The sequence below is a fragment of the Phocoena sinus genome, chromosome 1, assembly GCF_008692025.1.
Source record: "Phocoena sinus isolate mPhoSin1 chromosome 1, mPhoSin1.pri, whole genome shotgun sequence".
Lineage (NCBI taxonomy): Eukaryota > Metazoa > Chordata > Mammalia > Artiodactyla > Phocoenidae > Phocoena > Phocoena sinus.
In genome coordinates, this window is record NC_045763.1 from 9,097,490 (window position 1) to 9,113,952 (window position 16,463).

General features: G+C 50.5%; 1 protein-coding gene across 9 annotated transcripts; it reads left to right on the forward strand.

Moving 5' to 3' along the window:
* Positions 1 to 524: 524 nt before the first annotated feature.
* On the forward strand, positions 525 to 16,384 carry FBXO6 (F-box protein 6). Of its 9 annotated transcripts, XM_032634299.1 has the most exons (9): positions 842 to 910; positions 1,474 to 1,549; positions 2,321 to 2,454; positions 8,369 to 8,541; positions 11,581 to 11,876; positions 14,001 to 14,127; positions 14,602 to 14,697; positions 15,583 to 15,718; positions 15,959 to 16,384. In XM_032634299.1, the coding sequence occupies exons 5-9, from the start codon at positions 11,612 to 11,614 to the stop codon at positions 16,130 to 16,132; spliced, it is 798 nt and encodes a 265-aa protein (XP_032490190.1). In that variant the 5' UTR covers positions 842 to 910; positions 1,474 to 1,549; positions 2,321 to 2,454; positions 8,369 to 8,541; positions 11,581 to 11,611; the 3' UTR covers positions 16,133 to 16,384. The 9 variants fall into 9 exon arrangements, with proteins under 9 accessions (XP_032490235.1, XP_032490209.1, XP_032490170.1 ...); XM_032634318.1 differs by lacking the exons at positions 842 to 910; positions 1,474 to 1,549 and adding an exon at positions 547 to 636; XM_032634279.1 differs by lacking the exon at positions 1,474 to 1,549 and having other exon boundaries at positions 788 to 857.
* Positions 16,385 to 16,463: the final 79 nt, after the last annotated feature.

Genomic DNA, 16,463 nt, shown 5'->3' on the forward strand with positions numbered 1-16,463 from the left:
GGTTTTTGGTCTTTTTGTATCTTGTTGTCCATAATTTGCCCCAACTGCACATGCACGCAGTTATTTTTAGTCCCTTATAGTTTTTTTGTAGCTTGTCAGCTCAAGGAGATTGTCCAGGTGCGAGCACTGCAGCAAAGGGTCCCAGGTCCCAGCCTGTCTCAGGACCACCGCCCACTAACTGTATGGCAAGTTAGCAAAACACACTCTTCCTCGGAGAATATGCAGCCCTGAGTTAACAACCTGGCCTGCATCAGGCACCCTTGGGCAGTGCACACCCTGCATGATCCCTTGTGGTTGGCTGAAGTAGGTGCTTGATAATTATTTGTGGAATGAAGAAAGGAATTAATGAACTTAATCCCAGCAAAAACGCAGAGCGGTTTTTACCTCTGAGTAAGTCCTAGGGACGTACGAACCAGGCCCAAGGCCAGAGTTTCAGCAGTCACCCTCCAGGCGGGGGCCCACCTCCCTCCCTGCAGGGAACCGGAATAGAGGTCTAAGGAGTGGCCCCCAGAGGGGAAGGGTTAGGTCAGAAGGAGGCTCCGACCTACCGGAGGGAAGTGGGAGCAGACAGAAACTGGGTCCCCACTGCTGAGCCGCCCACCGCCTGGAAGGAAAGACTGAGCTTCAGGAAACGAGGTCTGGAGCTCCCCTGACGCCGCCCCGACCCTGCGGACACCAGATTTCTTTGCTCGCGCCTGGGAAAGTGGTCCCGGCGTGGGGCGGGGCGAAGTCGCAGGAGCAGCAGGCTGGGGCCGCGAGGGAGGCGGCCTGAGCGCGGCGCGTGACGCAGGCGCCGGGCGGGGCGAGAGCTGACGGCGCCGCCGAGGCCGTAGGCTCCAGGCAGACCCCGAGCTCAGGTCGCGCCGAGCGCTCCGACCCGCGCCCAGATCTCGGCCCAGGCAGGGGACGGGTAGGGGGGCGACAGGTGCGGGAGAGGGCTTGGATGTTCGGCGCTGGGGGGGTCGTCAGGACGTTAACCGAGCCCGAGGACGCTGTCTCCGGCCGGCCGGGAAGCCGGCAGCCGCGGGAAGGGTGCTGGGGGGAGCCGCTTCCGGGCGGGGCGGCGCGCGGGGCGGGGCCAGTCTCTAGGGCCTGATAACTCGGCGCGGAGCTCTTCGCTTCCCGGCTTGGCCGTCCCGGAGTATCCTCGGCGTCCGCGGCCGCTCCGGCTTAACCTCGCGTGCAGCGCCCCGGCCAGGGGACAGTCTAGGGACTCGGCACCATCACGCCCGCAGGACCTGGGACGGGGGCCTAACTTCCCCAAGCCGCAGTTTCCGTTTTCGGAAATGGACTTAATAACAGTGTCTCGAGTGGTTGTAGGGAGGGTCTATGGAGAAAAGGACAGCGTGTGGCCCTGGGCCTGGTACGTGGGAAGCCCAATCGATGCGAGGTGGCTTCTTAGGGCTGATGTGGACGTTTCCACCCCAGAATGCCCCAGGATGACCTTCACCCCCTCCACCCTTCTGCATTCAGGCTTTGGGGATGGATGCGACCAGAGCGACCAGTGATGACATGCGACCAGAGCGAAAGACCAGACTTTGGACGATAGGTCGAGCAGGTGTTTGTACCTAAGACCCCTCTAACTTGGAGCCCAGGGACTTTTATTTGACCTAGACAATTCTTTTAGAAGTTGCCAACATTTAAAATTTGACAGATTTCATGTATTTTTAAAATGTTTAAAATTCCTGAAAAATGGGAAGACCTGGCCGCGTGGAATATTTTTTTCCATCATAGCATTTTGCACAAGCTGCAAGTACCTTATTTATCTGTTTTTTGGGGGGGTTTTTCTCTGGTAATGGAAAAATACTTCTCCCTGGGCAGGTGCCGGAGTATGTGCCCACCCTCATTTTTTTAATGGGATGAAAGCTTTGAGAAGACTGTGAGCTGTGTGAAAATTCAAAAAGGGAAACCTCACTAAAATGGAGTCAGGAAATGAGGAAGAGGAACACTTGACAGTCAGTACAATCCCAACATCAAGAGGCATACTTAGCCTACCTGGCAGGAAGTGAGACTACTACTGCCAGCAGGAGGAAAAAATGATTTTCTCTTTGCCTGGCAACAGCTCAGCCAATGAGAGACTGTCACAACTCAACCAATGAAAAGCCATTATACTTCCAACTCCCCGTCTCTTCCAATGGGCTTTTTGTTTATAACGGCCCCACCCAATTTTCCCTTCTTCTCTGTAAAAGAGTCTCTTCTCCTTTGCTTAACAGGACTTGTAAGTGGTTCGCCATAGTTGCATATCCTGCCTTGTAGTTATTTGCTGCTCCCAAATAAACCTGTTTTGCAAGTAAAATAATCGGCTATTTTATTGTTTTAGGTTAACATTACACGGAGGTTTCACTGAGATCCAGAGAAGACCCCCAACAACTCCGAGGCTGGTGAGCAAACAGGTGCTGGTACCCACAGATCCCACAGAACTCACTGCTTTCTCACCAACTTTGCAGTTTGAGGGTAAGTTTTTCTCCTGGATCTGAGCTCCGCTCTTTTTGCGTTTTGAAGCTCTCCAGGTTTTATTTGGGATCTGTTTGAAGGCTTCGTCCTTTTTTGTTAAGGCCTTGTTTGTGAGTACTTGGTTGGCACTTCAGCCTCACTCTTGAAGTCACGCTGTTCCAACTGGAACTGTGCTAGCTTTCAGACCGACTACTTTTGGAACCAGGCTGTTCCTATTGAAACTGTGCTGGTATTTGGCCTGTGGGCTGTTTAAGAATGATTCTTCTGCTCTAGAGAAAAACCCCTGAAAAATGGGATCCCAGTTATCTAAATGTTTTGAGGGTGCCCCCCCCCACCTTTTCAGGGACCCTGAGCAATTTTATGTTTAAAAACTGCTGTCTCTCCTTATATACATTTTTAACTAAATGGACCAATTGAAACAGACGTAATTTAGAACATCAGTGACCAGCATGGGGAACTTCTGAACTCCCCAAACTTCCTTTCTTAAAATTGTGTTAGACAGCCACAGATCTGCAGTTGTCAAAACTGAACTGGACACCAATTTTGATTGGTATTTTAAGGCTTCCAAAACGTATCAGGAGTCTAAAATTGCCTCTTTGCAATATACAATTTTTAAAGTAACTGAGGCAAATAAAATATTAAAATAAGACAAAATGTCTTCTGAGGTCTCTTTTTCCCCTACCCCGTCTTCTTTGTCTCTGGGTACTGGCAGTCGTCTTGTGCTCAAGCCCATCCCAGGCGCCATCTTCCTTTCCTTCTGCACCTCCCCAGTCTAGTTCTCTCGCTGAACTTCCCTTTTTCCCTACAGCTCCGCTGACTCTCCCTGCTCCCTCCTCTGAGCCTATCAGAACCTCCTCCTTAAAGTTAATCTTCTGAGGATTGAAATAAACCCCAAATTACTTATGTTCCCTGGACTAAGCCAACTTGTGAGCCACAGTTCAAGAGTTTCCTAAAGTAACTGAGGACCCCCTTAGGTTTGCTGAAGATTTTAATACTTGTTCAAACCTACCAGTCTGGTTTCTCAGATTTATATCAGTTAGTCCACGTGCTTGTTGGTGAGGGTCAAGCAAACACTGGATGAAACTAGCCCATGGGAACATTCTGGAGGGGATTTAGAAGAGCAATCCCCTAACTTTTGGCAAGAGGCTAGAACACTCACTGAAAACCTCCCCTGAGGAATTACAGTCGCCTTTCCTAAGCCTGTTGATCAGAACAAAGGTCAGCCTTGCATACAAAAATCTGATGAACCTGTTCATGGCTATTCTAATCGACTTCAGGTTATTTTTAAAGAAAACTCTGGTCTTCCTTCAGATGTTGCGTCCACTAGGGTAACTGTCACCTCCATGTTTATTAATGGGCTGAACCAGGATCTTGTTCTTTTATTTAAAAGACCCAGGGGCTTCCCTGGTGGCGCAGTGGTTGAGAGTCCGCCTGCCGATGCAGGGGACACGGGTTCGTGCCCCGGTCCGGGAGGATCCCACATGCCGCGGAGCGGCTGGGCCCGTGAGCCACACCTACTGAGCCTGCGCGTCTGGAGCCTGTGCTCCGCAGCAAGAAAGGCCGCGGTAGTGAGAGGCCTGCGCACCGTGATGAAGAGTGGCCCCCCGCTTGCCACGACTAAAGAAAGCCCTCGCACAGAAACGAAGACCCAACCCAGCAAAAATAAATTAATTAATAAAAGACCCAGGATGGAGCGGGAAACTGTGTCCACTCTAGATGCATTTGGCAGATCAGCTCACTTGCACCCTAGATGAGTCACCAAAAAGAAAAACCACTAAATTCTTTTTTTTGTTTGTTTGTTTTTTTGCGGTACAAGGGCCTCTCACTGCTGTGGCCTCTCCCATTACGGAGCACAGGCTCCGGACGCGCAGGCTCAGCGGCCATGGCTCACTGGCCCAGCCGCTCTGTGGCATGTGGGATCTTCCCGGACCGGGGCACGAACCCGCGTCCCCTGCATCGGCAGGCGGACTCTCAACCACTGCGCCACCAGGGAAGCCCAAACCACTAAATTCTTAATCTTCAACTCCAGCAAATGAAGGTCCATAAACAAAACCAAAAACCTAACTTCGGCTATCGCAAAAAGCCAGGGCATCGGAAAAAAGACCGTTACAAATTAAAGCATTCTAGGAGTTTTCAGCTCTCTCAGCCTTTCCAGTGTCCTCCTAATGCCCAATGAGGGGGCCCTGAGGAACTACAGGGGCTCTTCCCAATCCTCCCTGTTAATCAGCTCGAAGAAACAACTCTCCAGATTGGGGAGGAATCTCTGTCCTTACTGACAGCGGAGCCACAGTCCCGGTGCTCAGCCCCACTGCAGAGCCCTGATACGGTTCCCATAGTGGCGATCTCTGATAATCCGCAACAGGCTCCTGTCTCTGAACCTTTTCCCTTTTGTTTAGGCCCTTTGAGAGAGACACACTTTCTCTCCTTAGCTCGTCTCCCTCCATTCACTTATTAGGCCAAGACGTCTTGGAAGAGTATTATGCCGAATTTCTTTCTCCCAAAAGGGGGAAATAATTCTAGAATTTGACAGTAGCCATCTAAATAGCCAACCTGGTAAATTAAAAGACCCTTCGACATCTTTTATTTGTTCTGTTTCCGGCACTGCTGGGGCCGATTCTTGAAACACTGATCATTTGTCCCTGTTGAATCAGCCACCACCCTCCTTATAGGCAAAAATCTCCAACTGATATTGGCAAAATTCACAGTGTACCCTCCCATTAAGATCCAAATAGATCCCTCTAAACTCTCTTCAGAATTAATCAGTACCCTGTAAGTAAAGAAGCCCTTCAGATAGAAAACCCATGATAGAAGATTTCAAGGCTCAGGGCCTCACTATCCCTTGCACTAGTCTCTGTAATACACCTGTTATACCTGTGAGAAAACCCAAGGGCTGAGGATGGAGGTTTATCCAGGACCTCTGAGCAATAAACATTGTTATCTCTCAACACCCAGTTGTTCCTAACCACTGCATGCTACTGACATCCATTCCCACTTGAAGCCAGTTTTTCACTGTGACTGATCTATGCAGTGTATTTTCCAACTTATTCTAGTTGATAAGGCTAGCCAATATCTTTTTGCCTTCACCTGGAACGGACAACAATATACTCGTATAGCAGTGACCCAGGGTTTCACAGAAAGTCCTTCTTACTTTTCACAAATCTTGAAAGCTGATTTAGATGATGTAAAGTTTTCTGCAGGTTCTACTTTGTTACATTATATAGATGATTTGCACCTATGCTGTCCTTCTCAAACCTCCTCACAGGAAGACAGCATCCACCAGCTAAAATTTTTGGCCTTAAAGGGACATAAAGTCTCCAAAGAAAAATGGCACTTTGCTCAAACTCAGGTTCAGTATTTAGAGCACGTGATCTCAGAACAGGGACTACTGAATCTAGATAGACTCCATGACATCCTGAACTGCCCAGAATCAAAAACTGAGCTCCTAAGGTTTTCTTGGGCTATCTGGCTACTGTTGAAATCGGAGCCCAATTTTCTCTCTTCTGGCTCAGCCCCTACGTGCTTTATTAAAAACCAGCAAATCGGAACCCATTAATTGGGGAGATCAAGATGACACAGCTTTTGAAGACATAAGGAAAAGCTTAATGAGACTCCCTGCCCTTGGGCATCCTAATTACCAGCTTCCCTTTTCCCTCTTTGTATGTGAGAAGGCAGGGAATGTCCTGGAGCCCAAAAACAGGGGGCTTGTAGGAACTGTGCTGGTATTTGGCCTGTGGGCTGTTTGAGAATGATTCTTTTGCTCTAGAGAAAAACCCCTGAAAAATGGGATCCCAGTTATCTAAATGTTTTGAGGGTATTGTAGGCAACAGCTGGACCCTGTGGCACAGGTATATCCCCCTTGCTTCAAAGCCATTCCTTCTACTGTCCTTCTGGTTAAGGCCACCAAAGAGACAATCATGGGATCCCCTTTAACCATCTTCATACCCCATCTTCGTACTGCATGCTTCCATGCAGTGGAAGCCCTCCTAAATTCTCGTCCACTCAACATTTTTCATTCAGTTGCCTCACCTCTTATGAAATCCTTTTGCTAACTGCTCCTCACATAGCTCTTTCACACTGCACCAACCTCAGCCCTGCTACTCTTCTCCTCTCCTTCACTGACGAAACCCCTCACCACTGCCTGACCCTTACTGGTCACCCTTTGACTCCGTGTAATAATTTAGAGGAGACTCCTCCAACCAATGCAGATTTTTCATGGTTTACTGATGGTTCTTATTTAAAGGGAGAAAGTGGTAAAGATCGTGCTGGGTATGCCATTGCCACTCCTTTTGATATTGTGGAAGCAGTGCCTTTACCTACAGCTTAATTATGCAACAGGCTGAATTATATGCCCTCACTGAGGTTTGTAGTTTAACCAAGGGCAAAACTGCAAACATTTATACTGGTAGTCAGTATTCCTTTGGAGCAACCCGTGACTTTGGAATAACATGGAAACAAGGTTTCCCTACCTCTAATGGGGAAAAGATTAAAAATGGCTCTTATATGCAAAATCAGTTAGGCGCTATACTCTTGACAGCTGCCTTGACTATTATTAAGATCCCTGGGCATTCCGAGCTTGAGTCCCTATAGGCTGAAAGAAACCACCTTGCTGATATTTCTGCCCCAAATGCTGCTCTCGAAGGAACCCATGACCAAACTTCCGGTATGATCCAAAAGGATGCTCCCCAAGATAACCATCTAGAAATGCCCAATGCCCCAGAAAAGGTAAAACAGTATTGGGGATCTAGGAACTGCTGGTTCAATAGAAAGAGAAAACTCTGGTTTGGGCCAAATAACAAACTGGTCCTCCCAGAAATTCTGATTCCCACACCTCAGCACTGTACATGCATTGAACTCTTGGTCCAGTGACAAAATGATAGCATTCATGAATGAATGTTGGTGGGGAAATATTAATAAGGCCACAAAAAGTACCTCCCTTCTTGTCCCACCTGTCCAAAATACAATCCAGGGAAACCTGTTTGCACTGTTCCCAGACACTTTGAATTGCGTAATGGGCCATTCAAAGTTTGGTAGATGTAGAGGGGAAAGCGGGGGAGGGATAAATCAGTAGATTGGGATTGACGTATACACACTACTCTGTATGAAATAGATAACTAATAAGGACCTACTGTATAGCACAGGGAACTCCACTCAAGACTCTGTAATGACCTATATGGGAAAGAATCCAAAAAAGAGTGGACATACACGTATGTATAATTGATTCACTTTGCTGTATACCTGATACCAATGCAACATTGTAAATCAACTATATTCCAATTAAAATAAAAGTTTGGTAGATGGATTTCACATAGCTGTCCCCATCTCATGGATATAAATATATTTTATTACATGGTCTGTATGTTTTCTCATCGGATTGAAGCCCTCCCTTGCAGACAGGCCACTGCTTCTTCTGTGGCTACAATTTTGATAGAAAAGATTATCCCTACCTGGGGAGCCCCTCTTGCACTTCACAGTGATCAAGGAACCCATTTTACTGGTCAGGTGCTTCGACAAGTTTGTGCTCTTTAACTGGTTTTACAACATTTTCACTGTACTTTCTATCCTCAATCCTCAGAGTTAGTGGAACGTTCTGATGGCAATATTAAGACCTAGTGGGCAAAATTCATAGAGACCCTCCCCCCAAAAAGCATTGCCATCGGTCCTTCTAAATCTCAGATCCACCCCTTTCAGAACTCAAACTCTCACCCTTTGAGGTAGTCACAGGACACCCAGTGTTCCTTGCCCCACCCACTTTTGACCCACAGCTGATGAAAGGAGATATATTTCAATATTGTAAAGGCCTGATTGCTTCTATTAAAAATAACAATGCTTGGTAGAGCAATCTTCTTCATAGTGCGCTCTTGGGAGACGAAGACCTTAAGCATCACACCTTTCAACCTGGGGATTTCATGTACAGGAAAAGACACCTCAAGAAGGACTCTCTTCAACCTCACTGGAAAGGCCCCATCAGGTACTGCTAACCTACCCTTGTGCCTCCAAACTTCAGAGAACAGACTCTTGGATTCATGTGACACATCTAAGAAAGCACCAGACCCTAACTGGACCTGCACACCATCTGGTGACCTGAAGGTAAAGATTTCCTGGATTTGAAGCAGATGACATCTGATGAGACAGCTTGCCCAAGATGTCTAGACAAGGCCTGTTAGAAGGTTTAGAATTCACAGAAGTGTCTTTCTTTCATCTAGACTATAAAACTGACTCTGGATTCTTATCCAAATTCAGTTTCTTGAATTTTTCAACCTACAGTCTGTATCATTGATAAAACATCTGATTCCAAACAGTTTCCTTTGAGATAACAATACTGTTTAATTATTTCATGTTTATTCCTACACTGTGTCATTCCAAAATTCTTTTTTTGTTTTTTTGTTTGTTTGTTTGTTTGGTTTTTTTTTTTTTTTGCGTTACGCGGGCCTCTCACTGCTGTGGCCTCTCCCGTTGCGGAGCACAGGCTCCGGACGCGCAGGCTCAGCGGCCATGACTCACGGCCCCTGCCGCTCCGCGGCATGTGGGATCTTCCCAGACCGGGGCACAAACCCGTGTCCCCTGCATCAGCAGGCGGACTCTCAACCACTGCGCCACCAGGGAAGCCCCAAAATTCTTTTTTTAATTTAATTTTTTTTTTATACAGGTTCTTATTATCTATTTTATACATATTAGTTTATATATGTCAATCCCAATCTCCCAATTCATCCCACCACCACCACCACCACCCCCTGCTTTCCCCCCTTGGTGTCCATACGTTTGTTCTCTACATCTGTGTCACTATCTCTGCCTTGCAAGCTGGTTCATCTGTACTGTTTTTCTAGATTCCACATATATGTGTTAATATAAGATATTTGTTTGTCTCTTTCTGACTTACTTCACTGTGTATGAGTCTCTAGGTCCATCCACATCTCTACAAATGACCCAGTTTCGTTCCTTTTTATAGCTGAGTAATATTCCATTGTATATATGTACCACATCTTCTTTACAAAATTCTTGTTTAATTCCTTCAGTTTTGAGTGTGCCCTTGCTGTATTCACTGTTCTAAGATACAGACTTTTGGATGGGAAGTTCCTGAGAGATCTCCCTCCTACCCCTCCTTGTTACTCAAATGTGACCACAATAGGTTTCCAATCTGTGCACTTTCCCTCTAACATGGGACAGGACACCCAGAAAAGATCATTCCTGGCATCACGGGACAAAAGGCCACTGAATGCTGATTTAAAAAACAGACAAAAACCCTGACTCTTGATCAGTGATGCTTTTGGAGAAAGATCTTGATCAAAAGGGGGAAATGTGAAAATTAATGAAGCGAAACCTCACTAAAATGGAGTCGGGAGGCCAGAAGCGGGGAGTGCTTGACAGTCAATACAGGAAGAATCAATACAGATCTCTGGCAGGAAGTAACACTACTAGTGCCAGCAGGAGGAAGAAAGATTTTCTCTTTTCCTGGCAACAGCTTAGCTAATGGTAGACTGTCACAACTCAGCCATTGAAAAGTCACTATATTTGGAACTCCCAGTTTCCTCCAGCAGACTTTTTGTTTATAACAGTCCCTCCCATCTCTTCTATAAAAGAATTCCCTCTGCTTTGCCTAACAGGACTTACAAGTGGTTCACTAGTTGCACGTCCCAAATTTCAATTCTTTGCTGCTCCCAAATAAATCTGTTTTGCTGGTAAAATATCTGGCTGTTTTATTGTTTTACGTCAACAACTGCTTCTCTGGCCAAGTCGCAATGAAAACTGAAGTCTCCCCAGTGTCCCTACGTGTCCCAGGAGAATATTCCCTTCCCCACCCATAAGCAGATAAGGCCTATCTGCTCCAGCCATCTTTTTTTTTTTTTGCTCCAGCCATCTTGAGTGGCTACAGGCCCACTCCCACCCACCTGAGGGAATCCCCTTAGACAGCTGGATAACCAGGATCCCCCCAGGCAAGATTCAGGCCAAGGTGGTGGCACTGTAATTTTCCCAAACCCTGTGCAGTTCAGATGTAGGAGGGAGGAATGTGTTCTTGGGGGCGGGTACCTCTGCAACTACTGGAGAGTTGTTTTGCTCTGAGGCTAGGAGTGTGGTTAATGATGCTGTGGAGCACTTCTCAACCAGCCCTGTGCTAAATGCTTTACTTGTACTAACTCAGTCCTCCCAGCCCTTCTGAGGTCGGGACAGTTACCACCTTTTTTTGGGGGGGGACTACCTTCCCAGCGAGTCACTCCAGGCCAGGATTCAAACCCAAGCAATCTTGCTTCTTCACCTTCAACGTGCTTTTCCGTTTCTGGGCATTTCAGAGTGGCCTGATGCCCAACGCAGAACCGTGTGGGGAGCCTCCTCATTGGGATGTATTATCACAGCTAAAGTGGGCCATTTGGGGAGAGAAAGTTTGTTTCTCAGCCCATCACTTAAATTGTGAGCTAGTCTGTGGATGTAATAAAGATTTTACGTTCTTTTTTTTTTATATATATATTCTTTCCCTCACACTTTTTAAAATTATTATATTTTTATTTTTGGCTGCATTGGGTCTTTGTTGCTGTGTGTGGACTTTCTCTAGTTGCAGCGAGCGGGGGCTACTTTTCCTTGTGGTGTGTGGACTTCTCATTGCAGTGGCTTCTCTTGTTGTGGAGATTGGGCTCTAGGCGTGCAGGCTTCAGTAGTTGCGGCGCACGGGCTTAGTTGCCCCACGGCATGTGGGATCTTCCAGGACCAGGGATCAAACCCATGTCCCCTGCATTGTCAGGCGGATTCCTAACCACTGTGCCACCGGGAAGTCCCAAGATTTTATGTTCTAACGGTGAATTCATAGTATTAAAATAACATCACTGAAAACCTTTGCAGAGCTTACAGACAACAGCATGGCCTTGGCAAAATCTTACAGTTCTCTAGGCCCACCAACTGAAAATTAAGCCATTAATTTTTTAATGGGGGGTGGGGTCTCTTAAAAAATGAGTCCCTGAAGACTTTATCAATATTTTTATTGCACTCTTTCAAATGTGCATAACATGTGGCCACTCTTTATTTTGAGGGTCTACCATGTACTGGAAAGGGGCTCCAGTGTTCCCTGGCCCAGGTCCCTGGGGCTCTAAGGGGTCCACCTCCTTGGTCAGAGCTCATGACCACTGTTGCTCCCCACAGGCCTGTGCATGCTTCTCACCCCACCACGGCCATGGCCCTGGTCAGCATCAACCAGCTGCCCGAGAGCATCCTGCTGGAGGTGTTCACGCACCTGCCCGCTCGCCAGCTGCTGCTGAACTGCCGCCCTGTCTGCAGCCTCTGGCGCGACCTCATCGACCTTGTGACCCTCTGGAAGCGCAAATGCCTGCATGAGGGCTACGTCACTGAGGACTGGGACCAGTCCGTGGCTGACTGGAAGGTCTTCTACTTTCTGTGCAGCCTCCGCAGGAACCTCCTGCGCAACCCGTGTGCCGAAGGTGGGCCGGGGCCTGCTGCTGGGCTGGTTCTGTCCCTTTCCTGAACCTCAGGGCCTTTGTACTTGCTGTTCCCACACTACCTGGAATGTTCTCTCATCACCACCACTCCCCCCAACACCTGTCATGCTCCCTTGGTCCCTCTCCTCGTTCTTCAGGTCTCAGTTCAGAGACGTGCCCTGATCCCCCGTCTGCAAACAGTGCTCCCCACGTCTGTCACATCGCCCCATGTCCTTCCTTCATAGCACAGGTCATAACCTGTAATAATGGAATCTTTTTTTTTTTTTTTCTCTCTGCCACAAATTTCAAGTTCCTGGGGCCTGACAGATCTTGCCACTCTGCACCCTGTGTCCACATAGCGTGTGCTCAGGAAACGTTTGTTGAATGAATAAGCACACTGCAGACCCCCTCCCCTTTAGTTCAGTCTGTGCTGTCGAATGTTGAGGGAGGGCTTCCTGTGTGCCAGGCACTAGTCTGAGGTCTTAGAAATGTCATCATCCTCCCGTCACCCCATGATACGAGGAAGGAAATGAACTTCAGAGGCAACTACGATCACATGGTTTGAGGCTCCTGTTTGGCTTGTGTTCTCATATATTTGCCAGGCTTTTTATTTTCTTCATTTAGCATCTTCATGTAGTACCAGGCATCATGCTTCCTGTTTAGGTATCGCAGCAGTGGATGAAGAGGCATAGTTTGTACACTTAGAATCCCTTCCTCTCTTTATCCTCATGAAGATCCCGAGAGTTAGCCAGATAAGAAGGGTTTGGCTCCATTTTATAGATGGGGAGCGTGAGGCCCCCCAGATGAGTGTCTTGCTCAAAGATCTAGAACTGCCCAGCTTCTGGGGTCTAGTCCTGACTGCTGAAGGCCCTTAGGCCCCTCTTCGGGGCCCCATAGACAGTGCCCCAGACACTCAAGTCTCCGGGCCTGCCCCAAATCCTGTTCAGAAGCTGCCCAGCCGGGCCGGGCCACCAGCGCAGCTCACACAGCCCTGCAGAGCCGGCCACCCAGCCTTGCACAGCTCTCCCCCTGCGCCTGCCCTGGGCACTGGCCCGCTCTGGATTTCTGAATTCCTCTTCTGGTTCTCTACTGGGGGGCTCCCGGGGCACCTGGGGAATAGATGTGGGCTCCTAGTAGAGGGAGCAAAGGAATAATTTGGAAAAGCTCTCCTGGTGATTGTTCTGGAAAGCCTGGGTAGAGAAGCACTGTTTCCTGAGGTCCTCTCAGCTCAGTCTGAAGGGGGAGATGGGAGGGACAGCCTTACGCCTACAGACCTGCCAAGGCAACCTGGTGGGGACCCTTCCACCAATACGGGGTTACTACACATCACCAACCCAGAGGATGCCCAGCCCCCCAGTCCTCCCTCCTGCCCTGGGCAGAGGGGGTCCGAGTGGGCAGAGCAGGTTCCCACGACCCACCAGCAAAGCCCCCCAGATCCCAGTATGTAGTTAACCTCCTGGACGTTGACGTCAGGGGAATGCCAGTCGTCTAGTAAGTGGTCTGAGTTGGGACAAACTCACATTAGCCATTAAGAACAGAATTACTGGGCTTCCCTGGTGGCTCAGTGGTTGAGAGTCCGCCTGCCGATGCAGGGGACACGGGTTCGTGCCCCGGTCTGGGAAGATCCCATATGCCACGGAGTGGCTGGGCCCGTGAGCCATGGCCGCTGAGCCCACGCGTCCGGAGCCTGTGCTCCGCAACGGGAGAGGCCACGACAGTGAGAGGCCCGCGTACCACCAAAAAAAAAAAACAGAATTCCCCACATAGGCCCTTCATAATTTAATGGTTCGAGAACTGAAACTTGGGTATTTCCAGAGCCCCTGGGCAACGTGGAAGTGAGGAAAGGTTCATTTAGAATTTCTGGTCATACTCTTTTCTTTTTTTCCAGCTTCACGTTAAGTGTTGACCTGCTCAGGGACAAAGTGGGAGGCAGAGGGCCCAGATCAGAATTGATGTGGTGGGCACAGGTGGGAACACAGGGAGGGGGGCTTTGTAGGGCGGCTCCAAGGTGCCGTGGGGTGCATGCCTTGAGATCTGAGCCTTACCTGCTCCCTCCCAGGACCAGGTGGAGAGGGCCAGGCTGAACATTCACCCAGAGGGTCTTACTGCAGCTTCTGTTTTTCCTAGAGGATATGAGATCCTGGAAAATCGACTCCAACGGAGGGGACCAGTGGAAGGTGGAGAGCCTCCCCGGGGCGCATGGCACAGACTTCCCTGACCCCAAAGTCAAGAAGTACTTTGCCACGTCCTATGAGTAAGATGAACTGAATTGAGAAGCTGTGTGGAGGGAAAAGGGTCTGGACAACCTTTTGCCAAATCCCAGGCCTAAGTGAGGGCCTGTGTGTGAAGCTCCAGAAAGGGGGTTCCAAAGCCAGCTCAGCATCTACCTCTTCCTGGGGCAGGAGGCAACTCAGTGGCTGGGTTGAGGCAAGTGGGGGAGGCGAGCAGTTTGAGGAGGCTGGGAGCCCGTTAGGTGGTTTGGGTAAGTCAGGGATGGTTGTCCCCAGTCTAGGGGCCTGAGTTCACGGAAGCGCCCTCCTTGGGTGCCCGGGACACTGGGCCTAAGGACTGGGATGATCGCCACCCAGGCACCAGTGGGTCAAACTCCCCGCACGTTCCCCACGGGCCTGCACGGAGGCAGGAGCCAGGGTCCTGTCCTGCAGCCCCTGCACCAGCCCCCTGGGTCCGGGCCCCGCCTGGGGACGCACGCCTCGCCTCTGCTCTGCAGGATGTGTCTCAAGTCGCAGCTGATAGACCTCAAAGCCGAGGGCTACTGGGAAGAGCTACTGGACAAGTTCCGGCCGGACATCGTGGTTAAGGACTGGTGAGTGGGGCCCGCGCCCGAGTCCCACAGTCTGCATCCCTCCCTCTGCTCTTCCTGAGAACCCCTCTCGGGAGTGCCCACTGAGCCCGGCGGAGTCCTGGGGCGAGGGCTGCCCCCCTCCCTACTGACAGGCCCAGCACCTATTCAACACTGCCCCCCGCCCCAACCCTGCATCAGCAGATGTTAGCCCCAGTTTACAGATGGGGAGACTGAGGCCTACAGATGAGTTGTCACTAACAGGCCCTGGAGCAAGAGACACTAGGACCCAGCCTCTCTGGACCTCGTGGATACTCACATGCCTGTCTGCCTCCCCTACCCCTTTCACTGTTCATCCCACGACTCTATCCCAAGCTCCTACTCTGTGCCCAGAACTTTGTCTGGCCTGGCCCAGGGCAGAAGCAGGACCCTAATGCCAGCCAGGCCCCAGGGCCTCTACTCTGAGGGTGGGGGGTTGGGGCTTGAGAGGTGTGCAGGGCTGCAGTGCAGCTGACCAGAGGGGGAGCTCTGTGCAGCCCCCATCACACAGGCCACCCCTCCCGAACCTCCATTGTAATGTACTGGCGGCGACCCAGATCCTACAGCCCAGGACTTTATCTCTGTAGAGAGCCTTTTGCTTTTTACGATGACATCTTCACTGGAACACCCAGGAGGGTTACCTCTTTGCTCAGATGGGATGATTGAGGCCCAGCGCAGACAGGCTGCTTACCCCAGGGGCACAGTGGGGCACAGGGAGCCCTGGAGCCGGCTGGGCCTCGTGGGCAGAGCAGGGAAATGAGACTCGGGGCTCCGATTCGTGGGCCTGCTGCCTGCCCGCCTCCAGAGATGGTGGCCTCCAGGGCCACCTCTGTACTGGGGTGCACAGTCCCAAGCCCTCCCCTCCCCCAGGTTCGCCGCCAGAGCGGACTGTGGCTGCACCTACCACATTCGAGTACAGCTGGCCTCGGCCGACTACATCGTCCTGGCCTCCTTCGAGCCCCCGCCCGTGACCGTCCATCAGTGGAACGATGCCAGGTGGACAGAGGTGAGGCCTCACCTGCTTGCCCCTCGCCATCCACTTCTCCCAAGGCCAGGATGGCAGGAAATCTGGGGCAGCCCCAGGGCCCAGAATGCACCAGTCCTCTGTCTGGAGTCCCTGCCTTCTGGCCAGGGGGCTCTCCCCTGCAGGACCTGACTCCAGCCGTCCCCTCTACAGCTCAGTGGTCATCCTGTCTCATCCCCTCTTCGGGGCTGGTGGTCACTTCCTCTCCCCTCCTCCCCCCAGGTCTCCCACACCTTCTCGGATTACCCTCCAGGTGTCCGCCACATCCTCTTCCAGCACGGGGGCAAGGACACCCAGTTCTGGGCAGGCTGGTACGGTCCCCGCGTCACCAACAGCAGCATCGTCATCAGCCACAGGGTGACCAGGAGCCCGGCCCCCTCCGTGGCTCCGCGCTAGACCATGCAGGGGCCAGAGGAGGTGGCCCGCCTGCCCTCCCACCTCCTCCTCCACAGGCCCTCCTGACAGCCTGTCCTCTGACAGCCATTCATCCGTCCTCCGTCTGGGCCAGCCGATTGCCAAAGGTCCCCTCCAGGCAAGGCAGCGAGGCCCCCTGCCCCAGTTCCCACCTGGGGCAAACCCACCAGTCTGTGAACTTAATTGTCACGTAGCTCTGACATTTTGTTGTAATAAATGTTTTCAGTAAAACCAGCCTGGGGTCGGGTCTAGGGGTCGGGGTACAAGGTCCTCGGCACTTTGGTAGAGAAGCAACCTCCCTCCCCTCCAGGGA